This window comes from Conger conger, chromosome 15, assembly GCF_963514075.1.
Source record: "Conger conger chromosome 15, fConCon1.1, whole genome shotgun sequence".
Taxonomy (NCBI): domain Eukaryota; kingdom Metazoa; phylum Chordata; class Actinopteri; order Anguilliformes; family Congridae; genus Conger; species Conger conger.
Window position 1 is genome coordinate 4,369,509 of NC_083774.1, and position 23,325 is coordinate 4,392,833.

The following is a 23,325-nucleotide window of genomic DNA, read 5'->3' on the forward strand; positions in this document are numbered from 1 at the left end:
CCAAATGCCATCAATGTAGTATAATGCAATGAGACAAAAAAATGTATGGCATTAAGTTAGGTCCCTCTTGATGTCACAAAGAACCTGGAACCATTGGGCTTGGAAGTCTGACTTAACTCAGATATATATACCCATATATGGATTTCCAGATCAAACCATAATTTCTCTATAGAAAATGAATGGGCTTGTCACATGACCATCTCTGTCACAGCGTGTAATTTAAGCTGCTGTTATACTCTTTTAATCCACATACATTGCTCTCTTAAGTGGCAGCTTCCTGTCAGCTTTGTAGGGCGTTTTACATACGTGTGCCTCTCTGCAGACCCCCAAAAGGAAACAGACTGTGTTGACCATGTTGACACAGGGTCTGCAAGGCTTGATGAAAAGACAGTGCTCGTCAATACAGGACTATTGCTCCCATCATTGTGCTGCCTCTGCGCAATTCTGCCACCTCAGTGGAATGCTCCCAGAACTGATGTTGAAATAGCAATGTATAAACCATGGGTTTTCCCCACGTACAGTGTTTGGTGTCTTTAGATAGCTAATGATGTGGGAAATAGTTTGGTGTCATTGGTGGTGTAGTACACTGGTTGCTGAATAAAGATCTTGTCGGAATAAACCACAGGTAATGCAAGTTACCTGTGAGTCAGCATCCAGCTGTTATACAAAGGTTAACTAAAGGTCTGTTGGACATACAGAGATAACATCAGCATTGGCATCTTGTCTCTTTATTTGATGATTTGTTGTTTTCCTGTAAACCCTGGGTATATAGAGGGGAACGTGGAATGGTTTGAGGAGACCCGCTAATACGCTAATATGTCCTGCCTTGTAATTCTTGTAACACATTGTCATTGTATTTCTGCAATGCACATTGTTGAATAAATTGTATTAGTTTGAACCTGCATCCTCTTGACTCGCACCACTGCACACTTAGCAGTTTAGAGTCCCACTAGGCATGGACAACCTAGGATACCTGCACCCCGTAGTCACTCGCCTATACACCAGTGCCATCACAAGATACATACTAAGTAAATGGTAAATGGCAGGCATTTATATAGCGCCTTTATCCAAAGCGCTGTACAATTGATGCTTCTCCATTCACCCATTCATACACACACTCACACACCGACGGCGATTGGCTGTCATGCAAGGCCCCGATCAGCTCGTCAGGAGCATTTAGGGGTTAGGTGTCTTGCTCAGGGACACTTCGACACCGCCTGGGCGGGGGATCGAACCGGCAACCCTCCGACTGCCAGACGACTGCTCTTACTGCCTGAGCCCTGTCGCCCCCCTAAATGTATCATTGTAGGCTATACAGGCCACAGGCACGTCCGCATCTATGGTCAGATAAACGAGTCAGATAAACGAGAACTAAATGAACCCTGTTCCAGTAGCATTGGTCAGACTACGTGCGTTTCCTTCACCTCTCGGATACTTCCGCCTTTTGGTGTATTTGGGGGGTTCTTACAGCTTTGACCAGTCCGTCCCTTCTTCACTGACCTCTCATTGACAAGTCGTTTCTGCCAGCAGAACTGCAACTCACTGGATGTTTTTCTTGTTTCTTTGCACCTGTCTGTGCCAACTCTAGATACTGTTGTGTGTGAAAATCAAAACCACCCTGTCTGGCACCAACAATCATTCCACAGTCAAAGAAAACTGGAACTTCTGTTTTATAGCGTCCACATTGAAAATATATATATTTTTTAATCTTTTTTTTTTTTTTTGAACACCACCATTTCGTCCAATGTCTTCCTGTAGTATGGCCTCCCACAGAAAGCAGGGCCTCTCACTTTCAGCACTGCCTTCTGCCTTCCTCCTGAGAGGAAGGGCTGCTGTGTCTCCTCGTGTGGGGCAATAAACAGTCCTGAATACGACACCACTGCCGCTAACACTCAGTTTCAGAGGGAATCAGCACTCCATCCTCCCTTGCCAAAGTGAAATGTGTTTCCTTGTCGGGAGGTGAAACGACTTCAGTCGTCTGCCACGACGCGGGTTTTGGAAGGTGAAAGTCCCCTTGAAAAAATGCAAAAGCAAAATGAATGCAGGAGTATGGCAGCATGAACATGGTTTTACTGCTTTGCCTAAATCTAACAATACAAGGGAAAATGGCACATTCAGCTGTAGAAGAGCAGCCTATGAATTAGACTGAGTAGCTGAACTGACAATGATTATCGGTATATTTTGTAGCATTTGAATGTATAACATAATGTACTTATTAATGCATGATTTTTTTATAAAGGACTTGGGTACTCTGCAGAGATGCTGTCATGACTCTGCATTGCTTCAGTGTAATATTCTAGAGCACCAAAATATGGCATATTAATATTAATGAAATAAACAGGCAATCAAAAAAACTTTAATGATTCAAGTTTTTAAACAGTTCATTACTATTTGTAATGAACTGTCATCACAAATGTACCCACCACACACACCAACAAAACAACAAAAAACTAAAATGTCCTCCAACATTAAGGCATGGTTCAGACACCATAGTTCTGTGAATTCCTGATGAATGGGGATTCCTCGGGCCCCTCCGAGGAATCGCCACCTTAACGTGGTGGAGGGGTTTGTGTGTCCCGGTGATCCTGGGAGCTAGGTTGTCAGGGGCACTGTTAGCCCCCAGTAGGGTCTCCCAAGGCAAATTGGTCCCGGGGGAGGGGCCGGACTAAGAGCGATTCAAAGACTCCCATGACACGGCCACACAAAGACCCAGTTACCTCGCCCGGAAAAGGGAAACCGGGGCCCCCTGCTGGAGCCAGACCCGGGAGGGGAGCTCGTCGGCGAGCGTCTGGTGGCCGGGCCTTATCCCATAGGGCCCGGCCGGGCACAGCCCGAACTGGTCACGTGGGGTCGCCGCCCTGTGGGCTCACCACCTGCAGGGGTCGGCATCGGAGTCGGGTGCTTTGCCCAACGGGCAGTAGGCAAAGGCGGGGATCCGGGCGTGCTGATCCTCGGCGTCGCAGACTGGTTCTGGGGACGTGGAACGTCACCTCTCTGGTGGAGAAGGAACCGGAGCTAGTGCGGGAGGCGGAGCGGTACCAACTAGATATAGTTGGGCTCACCTCCACGCACAGTACTGGTTCCGGAACCAAACTCCTGGAGAGGGGCTGGACTCTGTTCTTTTCTGGAGATGCTCAAGGCGAGAGGCGCCGGGCGGGTGTGGGGATACTCACAAGCCACCGGCTGAGCGCCACTGTGTTGGAGTTCCACCCGGGGAACGAGAGGGTCGCCTCTCTGCGACTACGTGTCGCTGGGAGGAAGGCTCTGACTGTCATTTGTGCGTATGCACCAAATGGCAGCTCAGAGTATCCGGCCTTCTTGGAGTCACTGGGTGGCATCCTGGAAAGGGTGCCACCCGGAGACTCCATAGTTCTGCTGGGCGACTTCAACGCTCACGTGGGCAATGACGGAGAAACCTGGAGGGGGGTGATTGGGAGGAACGGCCTGCCTGATCTGAACCCAAGCGGTGTTTTGTTATTGGACTTCTGTGCTGGTCATGGATTGTCGATAACAAACACCATGTTCGAGCATAGGGTAGCTCATAAGTGTACTTGGTACCAGAGCACCTTAGGCCAAAGATCGATGATTGACTTTGTGGTCGTATCATCAGACCTGCGGCCGTATGTCTTGGACACTCGGGTGAAGAGAGGAGCAGAGCTGTCAACTGATCACCACCTGGTGGTGAGTTGGATCAAGTGGCCGGGGAGGCTGCCTGACAGACCCGGTAAACTCAAACGTGTAGTGAGGGTGAACTGGGAACGTCTGGCGGAGGCCCCTGTTCGCGAGGTCTTCAACTCCCACCTCCGGAAGAACTTCTCACGCATCCCGGGGGAAGCTGGGGACATGGAGTCCGAGTGGGCCATGTTCAAAGCCTCCATTGCAGAGGCGGCAAGCAGGAGCTGTGGCCAGAAGGTCATCAGTGCCTGTCGGGGCATCAACCCAAGAACCCGCTGGTGGACACCAGCGGTGAGGGAGGCCGTCAAGCTGAAGAAGGAGGCCTTTCGGGCTTGGCTGGCCCGGGGGTCCCCTGAAGCAGCAGACAGGTACCGGGTGGCCAGATGGGCTGCAGCTTCGGCAGTCGCTGAAGCAAAAACCCGGGTATGGGAGGAGTTCGGGGAGGCTATGGAGAAGGACTTTCGGTTGGCCTCGAGGAAGTTCTGGCAAACCATCCGACGACTCAGAAAGGGAAAGCAGGGCTTGTCTCAGGCTGTTTTCAGCAGGGGAGGAGAACTGCTGACCCGGACTGGGGATATTGTCGGGCGGTGGAAAGAGCACTTCGAGGAGCTCCTGAACCCGAACAACACGTCCTCTGTGGAAGAGGCAGAGCCTGAAGACTCGGGGGAATCTGCACCTATATCCCTGGCGGAAGTTGCTGAGGTAGTCAAAAAGCTCCTCAGTGGCAAGTCGCCGGGTGTAGATGAGATTCGCCCTGAGATGCTGAAGGCTCTGGACATTGTTGGGCTGTCTTGGCTGACACGCCTCTTCAGTGTCGCGTGGAGATCGGGGACAATACCTGTAGAGTGGCAGACCGGGGTGGTGGTCCCCATTTTCAAGAAGGGGGACCGGAGGGTGTGCTCCAATTACCGGGGTATCACACTCCTCAGCCTCCCTGGGAAAGCTTACTCTAGGGTACTGAAAAGGAGGCTCCGACCGACGGTCGAACCTCGGATTCAGGAGGAGCAATGTGGCTTCCGTCCTGGCCGTGGAACAGTGGACCAGCTCTTTACCTTGGCAGGGTTGCTGGCGGGGTCATGGGAGTTTGCCCATCCAGTCCACATGTGCTTTGTGGACTTGGAGAAGGCTTTCGACCGTGTCCCCCGGGGATCCCTGTGGGGTGTACTGCGGGAGTATGGGGTACCGGGGCCGTTGTTACGAGCCATCAGGTCCCTGTATAACCAAAGTGAGAGCTGTGTCCGCGTTCTCGGCACAAAGTCAAGCACGTTTCCGGTGGGTGTTGGACTCCGCCAAGGTTGCCCCTTGTCACCGGTCCTGTTTGTGGTATTCATGGACAGGATCTCAAGGCGCAGGTGAGGAGAGTGTCCGGTTTGGTGACCTCAGAATCGCATCTCTGCTTTTTGCGGATGATGTGGTTCTGCTGGCTTCATCGGACCGTGACCTTCAGCACGCACTGGAGCCGTTTGCAGCCGAGTGTGAAGCGGCCGGGATGAGAGTCAGCACCTCCAAGTCCGAGGCCATGGTTCTCTGCCGGAAAACGGTGGATTGCTCCCTCCGGGTTGGGAACGAGTCTTTGCCCCAAGTGAAGGAGTTCAAGTATCTCGGGGTCTTGTTCACGAGTGAGGGTAGAAGGGAGCGTGAGATCGACAGGCGGATCGGTGCAGCGTCAGCAGTAATGCGGGCGTTGCACTGGACCGTTGTGGTGAAGAAGGAGCTGAGCCGGAAGGCGAAGCTCTCGATTTACTGGTCGATCTACGTCCCAACCCTCACCTATGGTCACGAGCTTTGGGTAGTGACCGAAAGAACGAGATCGCGTATACAAGCGGCCGAAATGAGCTTCCTCCGTAGGGTGGCCGGGCTCAGCCTTAGAGATAGGGTGAGGAGCTCGGACATCCGGAGGGAGCTCGGAGTAGAGTCGCTGCTCCTTCGCGTCGAAAGGAGTCAATTGAGGTGGTTCGGGCATCTGATCAGGATGCCTCCCGGGCGCCTCCCTTTGGAAGTTTTCGGGGCTCGTCCAACTGGGCGGAGACCCCGAGGGAGACCCAGAGCCCGCTGGAGAGATTATATATCTCTCCTGGCCAGGGAACGCCTCGGGATCCCCCAGGAGGAGCTAGAATGCGTTGCTGGGGAGAGGGACGCCTAGAATACCCGGCTTTGCCTACTGCCCCCGCGACCCGACTCCGGATAAGCGGGTGATGATGGATGGATGGATGGATGGGTACTTACAGTCCCCCTGGACAAAGTCAGGATTGGCGTTTGGTGGGCGAACACAAACGGGGGGTTCCTCCCCAAACACCACTGTCAAAACCTGGATGAGTCCGAGCAGGTCCGACTGGGGCTGTGGAGGTGCAAAACGCCCCCCAAAAACACAACAAATAAGTAAAAAACCCAACAAATAAACAAAACAAAAAAGCTAGCAAAAAAAACAAGACAAAAGATGATAAAGCAATGTTAAAATTGTGATCGTTTTCAACCAACTGTTGGCGTCAGGAAGAGAATCATTAAAGGTACAATAGGTAAGATTTTTGTGTTAAAACATTGTTACAAGACCATTGTAAATCCCTTCCTATCATTGAAAAGGGCTTGCTGACATGTTGACTCACCTTCTGCCTGTGCTAATCGTCCTTAAATTCGAGTTTAAAAATATGCAGCTGATGGGCCGGCACTCTGTACCAAAACATTGTATAGCTGTACAATAATTCAAGCTTATTGGTTGAAAATTGGTTCTAATTGCCACAGCCAATGGCGTTTCAATGTCAGCGCATTCACAGAGAAGGGGTGGGATAAACAGTGTTGTGGTCTGAGTGTGTTTGTTGCTGCAATTCCTCTCTTGACTGTTAGTAGTCTGAAATGACCTATTATACCTTAAAGGCAGAAATGAATAAAAAAAACAATTTCCAAAAAATACAAAATCTGTTCTCATACAAATAACTAAGCACTAAGCGCATACAGTAGCTGCCTCATTGTGAAAACGCAGTTTTATAATAAAAGATGAGGGAAACATTTTAAGGGTATTAAAAATTGTTTATGAATGAACACACTCACATAGGTCCACTCCTGCAGGTAAGGGAGGTCAATCTGCCCATTGGCATCAGTGTATTGGCCCCTCACGATCATCATTTCCTTGGGGGGCTTCACAAAGCAGACAGGAGGGTCTTTGGGATAGCTGTCCAAGAGCCACAAACACACCGGAATGTTGTACTCCTTGCCTGAGGAGAAAGACACAATTTTGGCCGCAATTTTATGATTTAATCCTCAGCACACTCTTGTCCTCTTACACACTACTTTAAGTGAGTTCAGCAAGTGAAAGGATGGCAATGTCCACCTGTCCTTCACACATTACAGTACATTACATTAATGGGATTTGGCAGACGCTCTTATCCAGAGCGACGTACAGTTAATTAGACTAAGCAGGAGACAATCCTCCCCTGGAGCAATGCAGGGTTAAGGGCCTTGCTCAAGGGCCCAACGGCTGTGCAGATCTTATTGTGGCTACACCGGGGATCGAACCACCGACCTTGCGGGTCCCAGTCATGTTAACCACCTTAACCACTACACTACAGGCCGCTCTACACAATATCCTATATTCAGTCAGATATATCAGCATCAGAGGCAGTGGTAAAAACTCAGTTACCATGAAGAGAGGTCCAAATTCTCTCCATTATCTGCACTGTAACAGGAAGCACAAGTTGATGTTTACCTATGAAACACGCTGGAACAGTTCCCATCAGACTCATCAAGTGTTGGGTGACACCATCATTGAAGACTGGAAGAAAACAGCAAATAGGTTGTGCCCTGCTAAATAATTCAGGTTAAGTAAAGTAAACGGTCATTTTTAATACTTTAAAATAAGGTTTAAGGTAACTTTGAAGTGACTATTTTCTTACCATAAGTTCCCATCACCGGCTGAAGGTGCTTGAAGTGAGAGATGACATTGAAGAGTTCATGTGCAATCAAATCCCTATGATTGTACCGCTGCAGGAAAAATAGGCAGTATTTTCAAAGCCGAAGTAAAGACGTTGATTTACTCAGTATACAGAATACCATTACGCAAACCGAGTAGACGTTATGACACGCCACAGTATGTTATCTGTTCAGTGGGTATATTATCTGTATTGAATTAAAGGTGCTATTGCCTACAAATCGCCATTTTTAACATAGGCTGCTACAGCTGCATGATTAATACCCGTGTTTTTGCTCCAACAAAGGGTCAATATGCAGATTCCACTACGTCCCACAATGCTGCAGTGCAAGATAACTTAATCGACACTCGTGATTCAAACGATCTTCTTTTCAGCACCCGAACATTGAACAGTACCTTTCGCTTTGTAATGCAGAACGCAGCCGATACCACACTTCTCGCAGGTGCGGTAAGATCATAGTCCCCTGCACCGAGGATAATATTACTCCTATGTCATCTGGCGATGCATTTAAACAGATAAATGGTTTATTTATTTTTTTGTTTTAAGAATTAGTTAAATAAATGCCACCTAAATAGGGCAGATCTTGTTCCCATTGCATGAAACTTAATTAATTAATTCATAATCCTAACCCGCTTATCCTGAACAGGGTCGCAGGGGGGCTGGAGCCTATCCCATCATACATTGGGCGAAAGGCAGGAATACACCCTGGACAGGTCGCCAGTCCATCGCAGGGCACACACACCATTCACACCTGCGGGCAATCTAGATTCTGCAATCAGCCCAACATGTCTTTGGACAGTGGGAGGACACCGGAGTACCCGGAGGAAACCCACACGAACACGGGAAGAACATGCAAACTCCACACAGAGAGGCCCCGGCCGACCGGGATTCGAACCCAGAACCTCCTTGCTGTGAGGCGGCAGTGCTACCCACCATCCGTGCCGCCTATTAAACTTAATTCGGATTGTTAAATTAGTAGATAGACTGTTTTGTTTTTATTAGGCGTATTTGTGCGTTGCGCAATTCGATTTACGATTAAGCTTTAGGCTTATAAGCGTAAAGGCTATTTAAGATTTTTAAAAACGTGTAGTTTGCAATGGACCTACATGCTCTATTCCAGCACTAAATAGCCCTGTGAACAATATATGCTCGCGTTGGGGGGGGGGGGGTCATATCCGAGTTAGCATAGTAACCTACATGTATCTCTATTCTAGGCACACTGGATTTATAATGTAGGCTACAAATGAAGCCATAAAAGTGAACTTTGATCCACGGATATTCATATTAAAATCTATGGCAGAACGATGCAGAATCAACGAACACATGGATCGTCTGGATTTTTGAAATTGTTTATTTATTTTAACCATTTAATAATCTTCGGACTTGCCAGTAGTGCAAAAGTAAATGTAAAAAATAAAACAAACAAAAAAGTTTGATGAAGCAGTTTGATATCGGTTTGTTTCGTTAAAAAACGCCTAATGATTCTACTCGTCGACTGTATGTCACTTCCCAAGTGACATTCTTATTTATTTGCACGCAGCCTATTTATTTCACATCAAAAATAGAAAGAACATCCGGACAGCCTATGCAATTAGGTGAATAAACATCGTGCTGGCTAAAGCGTTTATAATGAGCCTACGGTTTGTTACACAGTTTTAGGGAACCGCACTTACCTTGGGCAACATTTTCTTAAGGGCACCAATATTTAAACTGGCCATGGCGAGACCCTGGACAAACCGCGGCGATATCGAACCAAGAAATTGAGAATATCCTAACCGCTGTCAGGAGCTGAACGTTCACCCCCCTCCACTCCAGCCTAGCCAATCCTCAATCTCTCAGCGTGACAGTCACCTGCTGGCTGATCTTTGGTCGTGTTAAATGGTTTGCCCGCTCTCACAATTAGAAGTAAACACAGAGGGGGAAATTGCGCCGATAACATTTATTGCGAGGTTCCTCCGAACAGTAGGTGGCAGTGCAGGCTTTGCAACTAGCAATATAATAAATCAAACTTCTACGTAGATATTTGTCAGTGATGCTCGTCAATTCGGAACTCTTCATAACTTATTGATGTGTAGGATATAGGATATCGCTATGCAATATTCTTCTTTTTTTTTTTGGTATGCTTGTCAAACGTGAAAAAAATACATTTCAGCTTTTTCTGAGGTTTCAGTGTTCATGTACATGACCACAATTTTAACTTGCATTTAAAAATGTAATAGTCTACGCCTTTGTGTTCTTCCACAGAAGAACCCCATCTAGTTCAAGGGTTCTCCTCTGAGAGCTTTCACGCTTCACAGCTATCACTGAAGGTTCCATAATGAAATTCAAAGGGTTCCAAAGAACCCTTTTTTCCCCACGAGTGCAGATGACGGGCACCAAACTCCAGTCCTGGCGGGCCACAGCGGCTGCTGGTTTTCAGGGTGTTCTCCACACTCGCGGTTCATTTTAACCCACTGACGGCGAAATAATACACAAAATTTGTTGTCAAGGGCATAATTGGCAGGGTTTGAAAGGAAACCGCAATAAACTGCAGACACCAGGGGCCCCCGGGAATTGAACTTTGGCATCCGAGCTGTAGAAGACATCTTTTTCGACGAGATGTTAAACCAAGGTCCTGAGAGGAGTCATTAAAGACCTACGCTACTTTTCGAGTCGGGGTGTTAACCTCTGCGCCCTGGTCAAATTCCAATGAAACCGGGCCAAACACTCCTCTACCGCAGAAACGGACCAGTCTGCCATTTTGCAGACTATGTCAAGAGAAAACAAGACACTTGAAATACCAGTTTTTCCCCCATTGCAAAACACATCTTTCTCTGCAATATGTAGTTGGTGGGTTTTCTGTAAAAAGGCCCATCCAGATAAAAACTATTTGATTTTGCTCCTTGTTCCCCTTTTTCCGTGTCTATGTGGTCCCAGGTACTTCCCTTCCCCCCCGGTGAGAAGCACGTACACAGACCCTGCGGTCGGTTGAGCTGACCCCGCTGGCCGACCTGGCGTCAGTGAGGGAGGGGAAAGTACCTCGGGCTTTTCGGTGGTTCACAAACTCCCAAACACTGCACTGATGCCATTGGGCCCTGTTCACGGGAGTGGGCCCCAGAGGGCATTCCCTGGGGCCAGGTCCCTGCAAATGTAAAATCGAAAGAAGGGGGCGACATTGGCACAGGAGGGAAGAGCAGTTGTCTGGGAGTCGGAGGGCTGCCGGTTCGATCCCGCCGTGGCTGTGTCGAAGTGTCCCCGAGCAAGACACCTAACCCCCAAATGCTCATGATGAGCTGGTTGGTGCCTTGCATTGCGATCACTGTTGGTGTGTGCGAGTGTGTGTTTTTGAATGGGTGAATGTGAAGCATCAATTGTACAGCGCTTTGGATAAAGGCGCTACATAAATGCCAACTATTTACAAAAGGGGCCATTCGGTCAGTGGGGTAGGGAGGGGCCATTCGGTTTGTGGGGTAGGGAGGGGTAATGGGGTCTGAAGCTGCAGATTAAGGTGTGGAAGGTGGTGTGCCAGCCAATGACTGAGCCTCACACAGTCAGGTGGGTTGTGAGCTGCCTGTCAATAGCACAACTGAGGCTGAATATACTGAGCAATGGGCAGTCAACAGGGCTTAAAGGTACAATAGGTAAGATTTTTGTGTTAAAACATTGTTACAAGACCATAAATCCCTTCCAATCAATGAAAAAGGCTCACCGACAAGTTCTCACCTTCTGCCTGGGTTTATAGTCCTTAAATTCGGGTTTCAAAATATGCAGTTGACGGGCCGGCACTCCGTACCAAAACATTGTATAACTGTACAATAATTCAAGCTCGTCGGTTGAAAACTGGTTCCGATTGCCACAGCCAATGGCGTTTCAGTGTCAGCGCGTTCACAGAGAAGGGGGAGGGGTAAGCAGTGTTGTGGTTTGAGCGTGTTTGTTGCTGCAATTCCGCTCTTGGCCGTTAGAAGTCCGGAAATTACCTATTGTACCTTTAATTAAGAAGGTGGGATTATTTTTCTTCTTTCTTGAGGGAGGGCATGGTAGGAGAGATATGGAGCCCAGCCCATCCTAGTTACAGGTAATGCTGTAGAAGGAATATAAAGTTATGAGGCATTAAGAGTGTTTACCATTTTTATAACCTGGATCGTCCAAAGAACACACACACACACACACACAAAAACAAATGTGGGTATAAGTGTATGTCCTCGCAGCAAGAAATGTGTTGCATGAATAAGGTCACATTGCCATGTTCAAAAAGTAAACAACAGTCCGTTTAATCTTGGTTTTGCATCGAAAGAATGTTACACATCTATTAGGTCACATGCTTGGCAGAGATAATGACTCAAAAGTGGATGGTACCTTTTTAAAGAAAATAATAAAAACGCATTAAAGGTGAAAGGCTCCTTCGCACACAGCACACTCATGACCAACCTCAATTAAAATATCTCTAAATCTCTAAAACACGTACACTAAGCCTACATTCTGACAACTGATAGCTACTGCTGAGAATGCAAATTTAAATAAACTACAACTGAACACTGAATTAATTTTTTTTTCTTTTCCATCTTTGCTCAGAATGAAAGCCAGACACGCATTCAGGCACACACAAACATACACACACGCAAACATACACACACGCACACGCGTAGGCACAAACTCCGTTTGGCTTTGATGTTTCACTAGTTGTTGGCTGAAAAAAAAGAAAAAGAAAAGGAAAAGAAAACGAAAAAGCTACGGTATGATGATTTAAACTTTTTCATTATTAAAATGGACATATTAAGTATTACTTCAGCTTAAATTTGTAATCCACACAAGCATGTTTGCTCCACACCATTTGAAGAAAAAAAAGAAAAGAAAAGAAGAATTTGTGTAGAGTAGATGAGTTTAGCTCAGTTGCACGTTGCTAATATACAAGGCTAAAGAATGTCGCTGAGCGATAAGGCGATCTATGCAGCAGCAAGCGCCAGTGAACAACTGTCAGAAAACCTGTTAGGTCATTGTGTTGAGTCAGGTAAGCGATTAGCGTTATACATTTTAACCTAAACAGTACATCATCGTAAAATTAACTATCCCACCTCCCGGATCAGCACGGTTGCTTGGATGTTTTAAATTCCTTTAAGATGATTTTTTTCCTGGCAGTTGAAAGGACGAGGATTTGGATCGATCGAGAGACGGAGAGGACTGAGATGAATTCCTGGGACGGGGACACTTGAGACCGAAGAAGCAATGAACCCCCCCCCCCCCCCCCCCCAACCCCAACCCCCCCAACGCGTAAAGTACATGCTAAACTAAGCAACAAAGGCAGGAAAGGGATCACCAACACCCCCAAGACATGCGGATGAAAAATAAAATTGGTTACGTTTCCGCGCCGAGTACAGCCAGGAAGGAATGAAACCGAGAAACGCTTTCTATGAAAGTCTAAAGAAAGAAAGCAAACACTCTCAGCACACCACAACCCAATAAATAACGCCATACAGCGGACAGAGGGGGGAGGAACGGAGCTATGCCATGAGAACCTGCCTTCCTGCACGTTGGGATTTGACCCAACATACACGTGGATCCACAGAAATGAAGCAAGAATAACTATGTTGAGTAAGGATCTTGTCTGTACGGGTCAACCGGCTACAAGCCGTTTCAAAACCTAGCTTGAGCGTTTTTTTTGTTTTTTTTCCAGCAGGGCAGCAATATCCATTACCGAAATAACCGTTAATGACAGAGGAAATCCTTCCACACGTTTGGGAACAGCCCTGTGCTCATTGGGTGAGATAAGCTCGTTGCCCTGCCAACATCTGTCAGTCACTTCCACCGAGAAACCAGATCCAAACTGCAACCAGCTACCACCTGCAACTTGAAGCGGCGCGATTTCCTTTTCCGCTGTTCTGAAACAAGCAATCATCCGTAAAAGTATGATTTAACAAAAAATTATAATTAAGAAACACCAAATCACAAAACTGCTCTGGCTTATTTTGTGCGACATGAAAATATTACAGCGCTGTTCCCCTCAGGGCACCGCCAGAGTGAGGGAGGGAGAGGGGAGGGGAGGCCAAAGCCTCTTTTCGGAGGGGTGAGGCGGGGCCTCACTGCTGCTGTTGTCCAGTCTCTTGGTTATGGAGCCGTCAGCGAGGGCGTAGTGAGGAGGATGACCACCGGGTGGCACTGTCCATATAAGACCAGTGTGAAGACCGTAAAACAATAACTTAGGTTAAGATTCATAATGATAATAATAATAATAATAATAATAATAGTCCAGTGTTAGCACACAGGAAGGGGAAGAGTTTTTTTTTTTTTGTCTTTTTTTTTTTTTTTTTTTTTCATAAAAGTCATTAGTAGTGTGCATCTGGCAGATGGACTTCAACTGGGGGCATCTTCACACAAGCAAGGAAGCCTCCCTCCAATGTCTCAGGGTGGATCTGAGGCCTTGCTGATTTATTTTGTCCTTCTTCTTCTGTTGTTGTTGTTGTTGTTGTTGTTGTTCGCAGTCCCCCCTCCCCCCTCCCTCCCCCGTCTGGTCCATTCTGCCGCACGGCTCCGTAAGACTGCCCTGGCCCCTGGTCTGAGAGCTAGAGAGGAGAGAGGAGAGAGAGAGAGAGGGGGGGGGGAGAAAGAGAGAGATGGGGAGGGGGAGAGAGAGAGAGAGAGAGAGAGAGAGAGAGAGAGAGATCTCGTTAACATATGCGAGGAGAGACGCATGAAGTAATGACAGGTGATGGTCATTTTTAAAGATGGCGACTCGGCGGGACATGAGGAGTGCTGGTGGCTGCTTGCATCTTTGATCCTTAATACAAATCTGCATCGTCACCAGTCTGCATCATCATCATTTCCGGGGCAAAAGTACACCATCACAAACAGCCGGAGGGTGAAGGCGGAGGCCGAGACTGGAGGCTGTGCACTGCTCACCCTGATCACAGGTTAAACCTCATCTTAGCAAATGGATGCCGTTAGCAATGTGCTAGCACACTGCTCACCCTGATTAATAGATAAATCTTAGCTTAGCGAATGGATGCAGTTAGCGATGTGCTAGCACACTGCTCACCCTGATTAGTAGGTAAATCTTAGCTTAGCGAATGGTGCAGTTAGCGATGTGCTAGCACACTGCTCACCCTGATTAGTAGGTAAATCTTAGCTTAGCGAATGGATGCAGTTAGCGATGTGCTAGCGCACTACAGTCAGCGATGTGCTAGCGCACTACAGTCAGCGATGTGCTAGCGCACTACAGTTAGCGATGTGCTAGCGCACTACAGTCAGCGATGTGCTAGCGCACTACAGTTAGCGACGTGCTAGCGCACTACAGTCAGCGATGTGCTAGCGCACTACAGTTAGCGATGCGCTAGCGCACTACAGTCAGCAATGTGCTAGCGCACTACAGTTAGCGATGCGCTAGCGCACTACAGTCAGCGATGTGCTAGCGCACTACAGTTAGCGATGTGCTAGCGCACTACAGTCAGCGATGTGCTAGCGCACTACAGTCAGCGATGTGCTAGCGCACTACAGTCAGCGATGTGCTAGCGCACTACAGTCAGCGACGTGCTAGCGCACTACAGTCAGCGACGTGCTAGCGCACTACAGTTAGCGACGTGCTAGCGCACTACAGTTAGCGATGTGCTAGCGCACTACAGTCAGCGATGTGCTAGCGCACTGCTCATCCTGAGAAATATGAACGATTGTAGCTTAGTGAGGCCCAACCGGTGGCATCCATTTTGTGTGAGAGAAGGCAGCCTGTAGCGTAGTGGTTAAGGTGCATGACTGGGACCCGCAAGGTCGGTGGTTCGATCCCCGGTGACACCACAATATTACATTATTACATTATTGGCATTTGGTAGACGCTCTTATCCAGAGCGACGTACAGTTGATTCGACTTAGCAGGAGACAATACTCCCCTGGAGCAATGCAGGGTTAAGGGCCTTGCTCAAGGGCCCAACGGCTGTGCAGATTTTATTGTGGCTACAGCGGGATTAGAACCACCGACCTTGTGTATGCCAGTCATTTACCTTAACCACTACGCTACAGGCCGCCCAATAAGATCCGCACAGCCGTTGGACCCTTAACCCTGCATTGCTTAGTCTAATCAACTGTACGTGGCTCTGGATAAGAGCGTCTGCCAAAAGGCACGAATGTGAGGATGAGAGGGGCGCTCACCTGGGTCACGACACCACGCAGCGGCACCGCAGGCAGTCCTGCCCGCTGTCGTCCGGCGGGTTCAGCTTCCTCAGCTTGTGCTGCCGGATCTCACGCACCAGGGTGTAGAACGCATCCTCAACGCCCTAAAAAAAAAAAAAAAAAAAAAAAAACCCCCGCACAAACCCAGCATTACTGTTCCTGCCATGTCGGGTAACCACAGTTTAAAATACGCAGCGTGACGGAAAACCCCCAAAACCACCGGTTAGGATGGCGCGCGACCTCATCACCAGCCTTTTTTAACACCGCTGTTTGTTCTGCCAACGCGGTCGGACACACCGGGTCACCCCGTCTGCGAGCACTTTCCACCGAGCCAGAGTCAGAACTTCAGGAGCGACCGCCTCAAGCAAACCAGCGATTGCCGAAATAAAAAAGTGATTACGTCAGTACCCATGGCTTGCGGACCACAGATGTCCTTTATCCCAAATTTTTGATACTTAACTCCCATTTAAGAAGGAATAAAGGTCAGATTGAATTACGATAAACAGTGATGAAGTCATTGCTAGGTCATCATTGGACCATACCGGCCTGAAATGGATTTAAGTGGAGTGGTCTCGGTGACATCACAAATGACATGACAGCCTCTCCCAAATTCAACGATTAGCCAATAGGACTCTATAAGGAGCAGCAATGAATCATCCTTTTGAGTCACTATTGACTTTTTATTGTGTTTTTCGGTGTACCGCTGAAACCTTTATGTGAAGGAAAGTTACTGCTAACCGTACCCGGTCTTGTATACAACATTTTCCACTGCATTGTGGGAATTGTTCAGGGCACGACATCATGCAGAAGAGTTGGAATTTGGACACCCGCATGAAAGTGAATGTTGTGAAAAGGGGGCTTTGTGATGTCACAATTCCCAGTCACATTGTTCTCATATACGGTCTGACAGTGTCCAATTCCTCGTACACACTTTTATGCAACGCTATTGTGGATATTCTTTTATCCCTTTTACTGTAGAAACAGAATACTTTAGAAAGTAACATCAAGGAGGAGCATTTCTAAATTAAATTCTTTACGTGGAAAGATCGACGGTAATTTATAAACTGCAACTAAAAATGTCAAAATAATCCTTTTTCCTTTCCCCCCCCCCACTCCTCAACAAAACCTCAATCAGCATCTAAATTCCAAGGATACATCACCATGGCAACTGACGTGTGCGACACGAAGCATTGAGAACCTCTTCCTTGGCCGAGAATCACAGAATCACCGTTTCTTCTCAAATAGCGAACTGAAATGCATTAATCCCGTCTTAATTCTGGATTTACGTAACATTGTGTTTGGAGTGGAGGACAGTTGTAGTGCCCCTGCTGGGGCAAAAACATGTGCTAAATGCCCCCGCAGCACAGCCCCTGGGGGTTCACTGGGAGATAACCTGCTGACTGTCCCAGCGGTGAGTCACCGCTCGGTTATAAAACACTGCAGCATACCGAGGGAGCGGTCACAGGTTCGAGGGCACCGGAGTCAAAATGGAGTCGTGAATCTGACAGGGATTAATTTGAATGTATTTATTTATTTATTCATTCATTCATTCATTTATTTATTTACATAATGTATAAAAAGAATTGTTTTACATAATCTGTAATCTGGGCAGAGGAGCCTTTCTTGAGGATTCTGGGAAAGGGTAGGGTGTGTGTGTGTGTGTGTGTGTGTGTGTGTGGTGGGGGGTTGGGGTCTGAGATCGCCAAGGCAATCGGAGAGGGGCGGTGATGGTTCTCTCACAGCAGGTGGGGGGGGGGGGTGGCGTGTCTTGGCTGCCATTTCACGCGTGACTTCAGACGACCCGAGAGCCGCACTAGGGTTCATCGTCATGGTTTCATTACGGTTCCTGGTGGGAACGGGTCTTTAATGCCTGCCGTAGGGCGAGTGGTTTAGCGGGTTAGCGGGTGAGTGGTTTAGCGGGTTAGCGGGCGAGTGGTTTAGCGGGTTAGCGGGCGAGTGGTTTAGCGGGTTAGCGGGCGAGTGGTTTAGCGGGTTAGCGGGCGAGTGGGTTAGCGGGTGAGTGGGTTAGCGGGCGAGTGGGTGAGTGGTTTAGTGGGTTAGCGGGTGAGTGGTTTAGCGGGTTAGTGGGTTTAGCGGGTGAGTGGTTTAGCGGGCGAGTGGTTTAGTGGGTTAGCGGGTGAGTGGTTTAGCGGTTTAGCGGGTTAGTGGTTTAGCGGGTTTAGCGGGTGAGTGGTTTAGCGGGTTAGCGGGCGAGTGGTTTAGTGTGTTAGCGGGTCAGCGGCCGTACCTGCCGGGTCTTGGCCGAGGTCTCGATGCAGGGGATGCCGTAGCTCCGGGCGAGGTCCTGGGCTTGCCGCGTCTCCACGGTCCGAGCCGGGAGGTCACACTTGTTCCCCACCAGCACCATGGGGACGTCATCAGAGTCCTTCACCCGCTTGATCTGCTCCCTGTGCACACGTACACACACACACGTATATACACACACACACACGTACACATGTATATATACACACACACACACACGTATATATACATACACACACACACACACAGTATCGTATAGGTGTTTAGTTCAGCTACATTCAATCCATATCAAAATAAAATCACTGAAAAACAGGTCATAATGCACTACATTCAAAAACGCTCAACATAATTGTGACCAGCAACAAATAAGCACTTCCCATTGATTTACTCTTCACGTCAGAACCCTATAACCCAAATGGAGGACGACATTCACAAGCGCTATGTGAAACCGTCCAGGACTATAGATGGAGGTTCAGCCAGCCAACACACAAAGTAAGCCCTATTTATTTATGAATGTGAATATGTATGAAAACATTCTTCCAAGAAAAACCAAAAGCGAAAACCAAAAGCAAAAATATATACTGTGTATTTTGAAAGAAAGTAATCTGTTGGGAGGCAAAAGAAAAAGAAAATCTAAATGAAGAAAATCTAGCAATCTGAGAAATCGGCAAGATTGTCAGAATTCCGGACCCCTCCAATTCTGCCCGTATACGTCAGCCCGATTCCACCCGCTTCTCTTGCCCTGCCCCCCCCCCCCCACCACCCCCGCTCTGAATCCCAAAACGAGCAGGGATCGATGTCATTGGCGGCGCCCCGTAATCCTCTTTAGCCACGATAAATGCTCCAGCATTACATCACTGTGATCTGCAGAGGAAAGGAGGGGAAGGCTCCCAGATCCCACTAACCCCCTAGCGACCCCCCCCCCGCCCCCCGCCCGCCCATTCGATATGAGCATATGAGCAAACAGGGCACCAGGAACGCTAATGGATGTACAGGCCTGTTCTATTAGGTTATCCCCAAAAAGATAATATGTGTGGGGAAATATTACCGTATCTGAAGATACAATCTATACGCAGCGCAATACGCCACTTACAGCAACCAGACTTCATTCCGTTTGCAGGTCAAAGGTGAGCAGCCGAGACACAGACAGAGAGACAGAAACCGATGGACACAGCCACGGATACACACACACACACACACACCTGTACTGGTGAATGTCTTCGAAGGACTTTGTGTTGTTGATGGCGAACACGCAGAGGAAGCCCTCTCCGGTCCGCATGTACTGGTCACGCATGGCGCTGTACTCCTCCTGACCTGCCGTGTCCAGGATGTCCAGCAGACACGTCTCCCCGTCAATCACCACCTGCTTCCTGTACGAGTCCTGCAAGGGGGCGGGACTTCCTTACAACCGGCCAGGTCAACATCACACGCCCAAAAAACCCACACAAACACCGCGCCCCTGCCTCACAAAAAAAACAAACCCAAAATAACACAAACCTGCTCCTCCCCACATGCCCTGCCTCACAAAAACCCCTGAAAATAACACAAACCCGCTGTTCTGCACATAGACTTCCACTGGCCCTGCCTCCCAAAAAAATAAACAAACAATCCTGCCCTTCTCCAGATACACCACCACCAAAAAAAAGTACTAAACATCCAAAAAAAAAAAAAAACAACCCCCCCACAGCCCAAATCTTCTCTGGATAACACCCCCGCCCTCCCCCATTTCCAACAGAGCCACATGGACAAACCCCCCCCCCCCCCGAAATCCCCCTCATCTCCAGGTAGGAGCTCCTTCAACAACACCTGTATGGAGACGTCCCTCTCCCCGCTCCCGAAAACCTCCCCTGAACGATCACACACTCCCGTCCATCACAAAGACACACACAAGCACCCATTTTTTTAAAATTTCACTAAATTACTAAATTAATAAACAGCACTGCTGATCTGCAGCTCAGCATCAAACAAACTCAATGTGTTCAGCGGCAGCGCTGCCCACAAATAATTCACACAAGCGGTGAGACTTGGCTGGCTCTCCACAGGAGCAGAGACGGGGGGATTAATATGCAGACAAGACTTACAAACATTTACAGACACGGTAAACACAGTAAACACACTCACCGATGCGCTATCAGCGTGAAACACAGTAAACACACTCACCGATGCGCTATCAGCGTGAAACACAGTAAACACACTCACCGATGTGCCATCAGCGTGAAACACAGTAAACACACTCACCGATGTGCCATCAGCGTGAAACACAGTAAACACACTCACCGATGCGTTATCAGCGGGAAACCAGGACACAGTGTGGCCTGAGAAAGGACTGATGCGTTTGTTTTTTTTCCAGTCCCGCTGGCTTTGCGCCCAAACGTTTTAGTGTGAACATGAGCTTAACACGCATCAATAGTACTCCACGTTACATCTGGGGCAGAGGCCAAGGTACATGACTGGGGTCCGGAAGGTCGGTGGTTCAAGCCCCAGTGTAGCCATGATAAGATCCGCACAGCCGTTGTAACCCACAACTGTAAGTTGCTTCGGACAAATGCATCAGCTAAATAACATGCATCTATTTATGAAGCATAAATTAAATCGGGCTTCCTTGCCCGACAGGGATTTAGGCCAGGGTATACTGTCAAGCATACTGTGACTAATCCTATGTAAAATGCACTATATAAATACAATCTGGCTGACTGATTGACTGATTGACTGATTCATTCATTGAATAGGCTTTGGTGTCACCCTGTACCATGAAGCAGGGTCACCAGTTCGGCTGGATTACTGCACCGAGAACAGCTCTTATTCCAGTCCAGAGTCCAGAGTCAGGAGGTCCTGTGCAGTTATCAAGCTCACTCAGTAACACTGCTTTGTGACACAGTCTCAGGGGTGAGGGGGCTTTAGTCAGCTCGGGTGACAAAGCAGCGCCCCCCTCAGTGGTCGATCGGATGCCCACGAGATTGCCTGTCCGGCTCAAGTGCGCGAAACCTGGGCTGGGTTTGATTTCACGTTAACACATTCCCACTCAACGCGAGGGACTGCCCCCGACTACACGTGTGACGTGCAACGCGCTTAACAGGAGCTCTGCCAGGCAGGGTAGACGATGACCAACCCAAAATGGAACTGAATAAGTCACAGCAAACATCTGCATGTGTACTCGTTATAATGGTGACATGAGGTTTGCCATGTAATACTCTCTCACTCTCTCACTCTCTCACTCTCTCACTCTCTCACTCTCTCGATACCTACCTCGATGGTGGGTCGTATTCATCCACAAAGTGGTTCTGGATGAGCTGGATGGTGAGAGCGCTCTTGCCCACGCCTCCTGCCCCCACCACCACCAGCTTGTACTCCGTCATGGTCTGAGCCCCCGTCGGCCGCTGTGGGGGGAGAGGGGGAGAGGGGGAGAGAGAGGGGGAGAGAGGGAGAGAGAGAGGGAGGGGGAGAGAGGGGGAGAGAGGGAGGGAGAGAGAGGGGGAGAGAGAGAGAGAGAGAGAGAGAGAGAGAGAGAGAGAGAGGGAGGTTAACTTTCAATCCAAATCATAAATGTCAAGCAAACTTCTGAAAAGTGGGCACAAGAAAATGTGAATCAGAGTGTGTTCCTGTCAACCAACTGCTGGATCACAATCTCCAGAGTGCCAGCTGGGCCAGCAGTGCTTTTGTGGGCTTTCTGGGCAGGGAGCCGGTGTCTTTGGTCCCTGTCTCGTAATAATCTATCCTCAAGAAATCCATCACCCTTCAACACATCTTCTCCTTATTGATACGCCAGCGTATCCACCTCGCTGACGCGTAAAAACATTTTTCTTTTCAAATTTCAGGCCTTTCCACTCAGGTTAGCTCGCACGCAATTTCAAAATTCACATGGAAAACTGGAGAGACTGAGAGACAGTCACAGTGAGAGAGAGACAGGCAGTGAGAGAGACAGGGAGAGAGAGAGAGAGCCAGAGAGAGAGACACAGAGCCAGAGAGAGAGACACAGGGACAGAGAGACAGGGAGACAGGGAGACAGGGGGACAGGGGGACAGGGGGACAGGGGGACAGGGGGACAGGGGGACAGGGAGACAGGGAGACAGGGAGACAGGGCGGGACCGGCAGAGTCAGACTGACAGAGAGACGAGGAGACACAGAAACAGAGAAGAAAGGAGAGAGAGATAAAAGTCGCCACTGTGTGGGAGTGTCTCTGCGGCATCCTCTCCTAAACACCCCCTCTCGTGTCAGAGGGAACGAGTTAAGCTTACATTTAATTACCAAGATTTGTTTTAAAATCTTAAATCCTGCCACATACGAGGCACCCCGTCGGTTTTCAGGAGAGCTCTGTAAAGATGCCAGCGAGACAAGTTCACTAAATCTCACAAGCCTGGTTTGCTGTCAGAGACTTGTTTTTATTTTAAAAAATGTTATAGAACAGAAACAGAACACATATGCTGTAAAACATGTCAGATAGACAGCAGAAATAAAGCAATAAAACTTTTTATTGGAAGTGTGCGGGGGGGGGGGGGTATGTATTGTAGATAGACCACTAAGTGTACTGCATGCCATACTGTATGCCATACTGATTCTTCAGTGCATACTGGATAAATCAACAGTTAATTCGGGGAAAAACGTTACGCCCACAGCATACAGGGACACAAGAAGAAGATCCGACACAACGGGAATGGGAGTGCGATAAGATGGGGGACAGATGGTTCTGGAAGGATGATGCATCTTTCCAGTAATCGCACTCAACCTTTGTCCTGGCGTAAATAGGAAACAGTCGACGTCCTTTCCTGACACGGTCTGTCTGCCACCTGATGAAACCACATTGGGTCTATTTACCCACATAAGGCTAGCAGTCCTACGCCCATACGTCAGAGCACTAGGCCCGTATCCTGATGCAACATATTTACCCATGCAATGACGCTAGTCCGACACCGCTCCTATGCAACACTGCCACATATTGCTCAGTTTCTCAGATCTGTTTTCAGGTCTTGTGGTCGGGTTGCCGGATACAGAATTTGTCAAAACCAGGCACCCTGCACACATACATAGACAATATATGTGGGTGGGTCAGCTTATTATTGATTTCAGGATCAATAGGCATCAACACAGTATCCATAATCATACTGAAGCAATTTTGGCAACGTAACAGGGTACGCATCACGGCCCTACCTGGGAATCAAACCTGCAATCTTCGAGTTACCAGCCCAGTTCCCTAACCCAGAGTACTACACCACACAGGCAGAAGTGAAGACCTTCCACATGCGCATGGCTGTAACAGGACAGTTTACAGTCTCGCCGACTAATAAAACTAAAAAAAAAGGCTAAAGATCAACACACCAGTGAGAAGGCTGCT

The 23,325-nt window shown here is 48.3% G+C and overlaps 2 protein-coding genes across 2 annotated transcripts in view; both read right to left on the bottom strand.

The window, feature by feature from the left end:
- Nucleotides 1-1,757: 1,757 nt before the first annotated feature.
- On the bottom strand, nt 1,758-7,412 carry zgc:123278 (uncharacterized protein LOC641569 homolog). The gene is made up of 4 exons (XM_061222501.1): nt 7,376-7,412; nt 6,721-6,884; nt 5,902-6,013; nt 1,758-2,013 (listed from the first exon to the last, which is right to left on the bottom strand). The coding sequence occupies exons 1-4, from the start codon at nt 7,410-7,412 to the stop codon at nt 1,886-1,888; spliced, it is 441 nt and encodes a 146-aa protein (XP_061078485.1). The 3' UTR covers nt 1,758-1,885.
- A 6,067-nt stretch (nt 7,413-13,479) lies between these two features.
- LOC133111062 (GTPase HRas-like) overlaps nt 13,480-23,325 on the bottom strand; it is a 20,443-nt gene continuing 10,597 nt past the window's right edge. The window contains exons 2-6 of the mRNA XM_061221224.1: nt 21,243-21,373; nt 19,199-19,393; nt 17,980-18,139; nt 15,711-15,835; nt 13,480-14,134 (exon numbers count right to left, since the gene is read on the bottom strand). Of these exons, the coding sequence (XP_061077208.1) occupies nt 15,716-15,835; nt 17,980-18,139; nt 19,199-19,393; nt 21,243-21,352 (585 nt within the window). The 5' untranslated portion in view covers nt 21,353-21,373 and the 3' untranslated portion in view covers nt 13,480-14,134; nt 15,711-15,715. The remainder of the gene's footprint in view (nt 14,135-15,710; nt 15,836-17,979; nt 18,140-19,198; nt 19,394-21,242; nt 21,374-23,325) is intronic.

Coding starts and splice junctions, on each gene's coding strand:
- zgc:123278 (XM_061222501.1), bottom strand. CDS start 7,412: ATGAGTCTGATGGGAACTGTTCCAGCGTGTTTCATAG. Junction 6,885..7,375: donor TGTTCCAGCGTGTTTCATAG/GTAAACATCAAC, acceptor CTTTCTCCTCAG/GCAAGGAGTACAACATTCCG. Junction 2,014..5,901: donor TGACTTTGTCCAGGGGGACT/GTAAGTACCCAT, acceptor CATTTTTTCAAG/GGGACTTTCACCTTCCAAAA.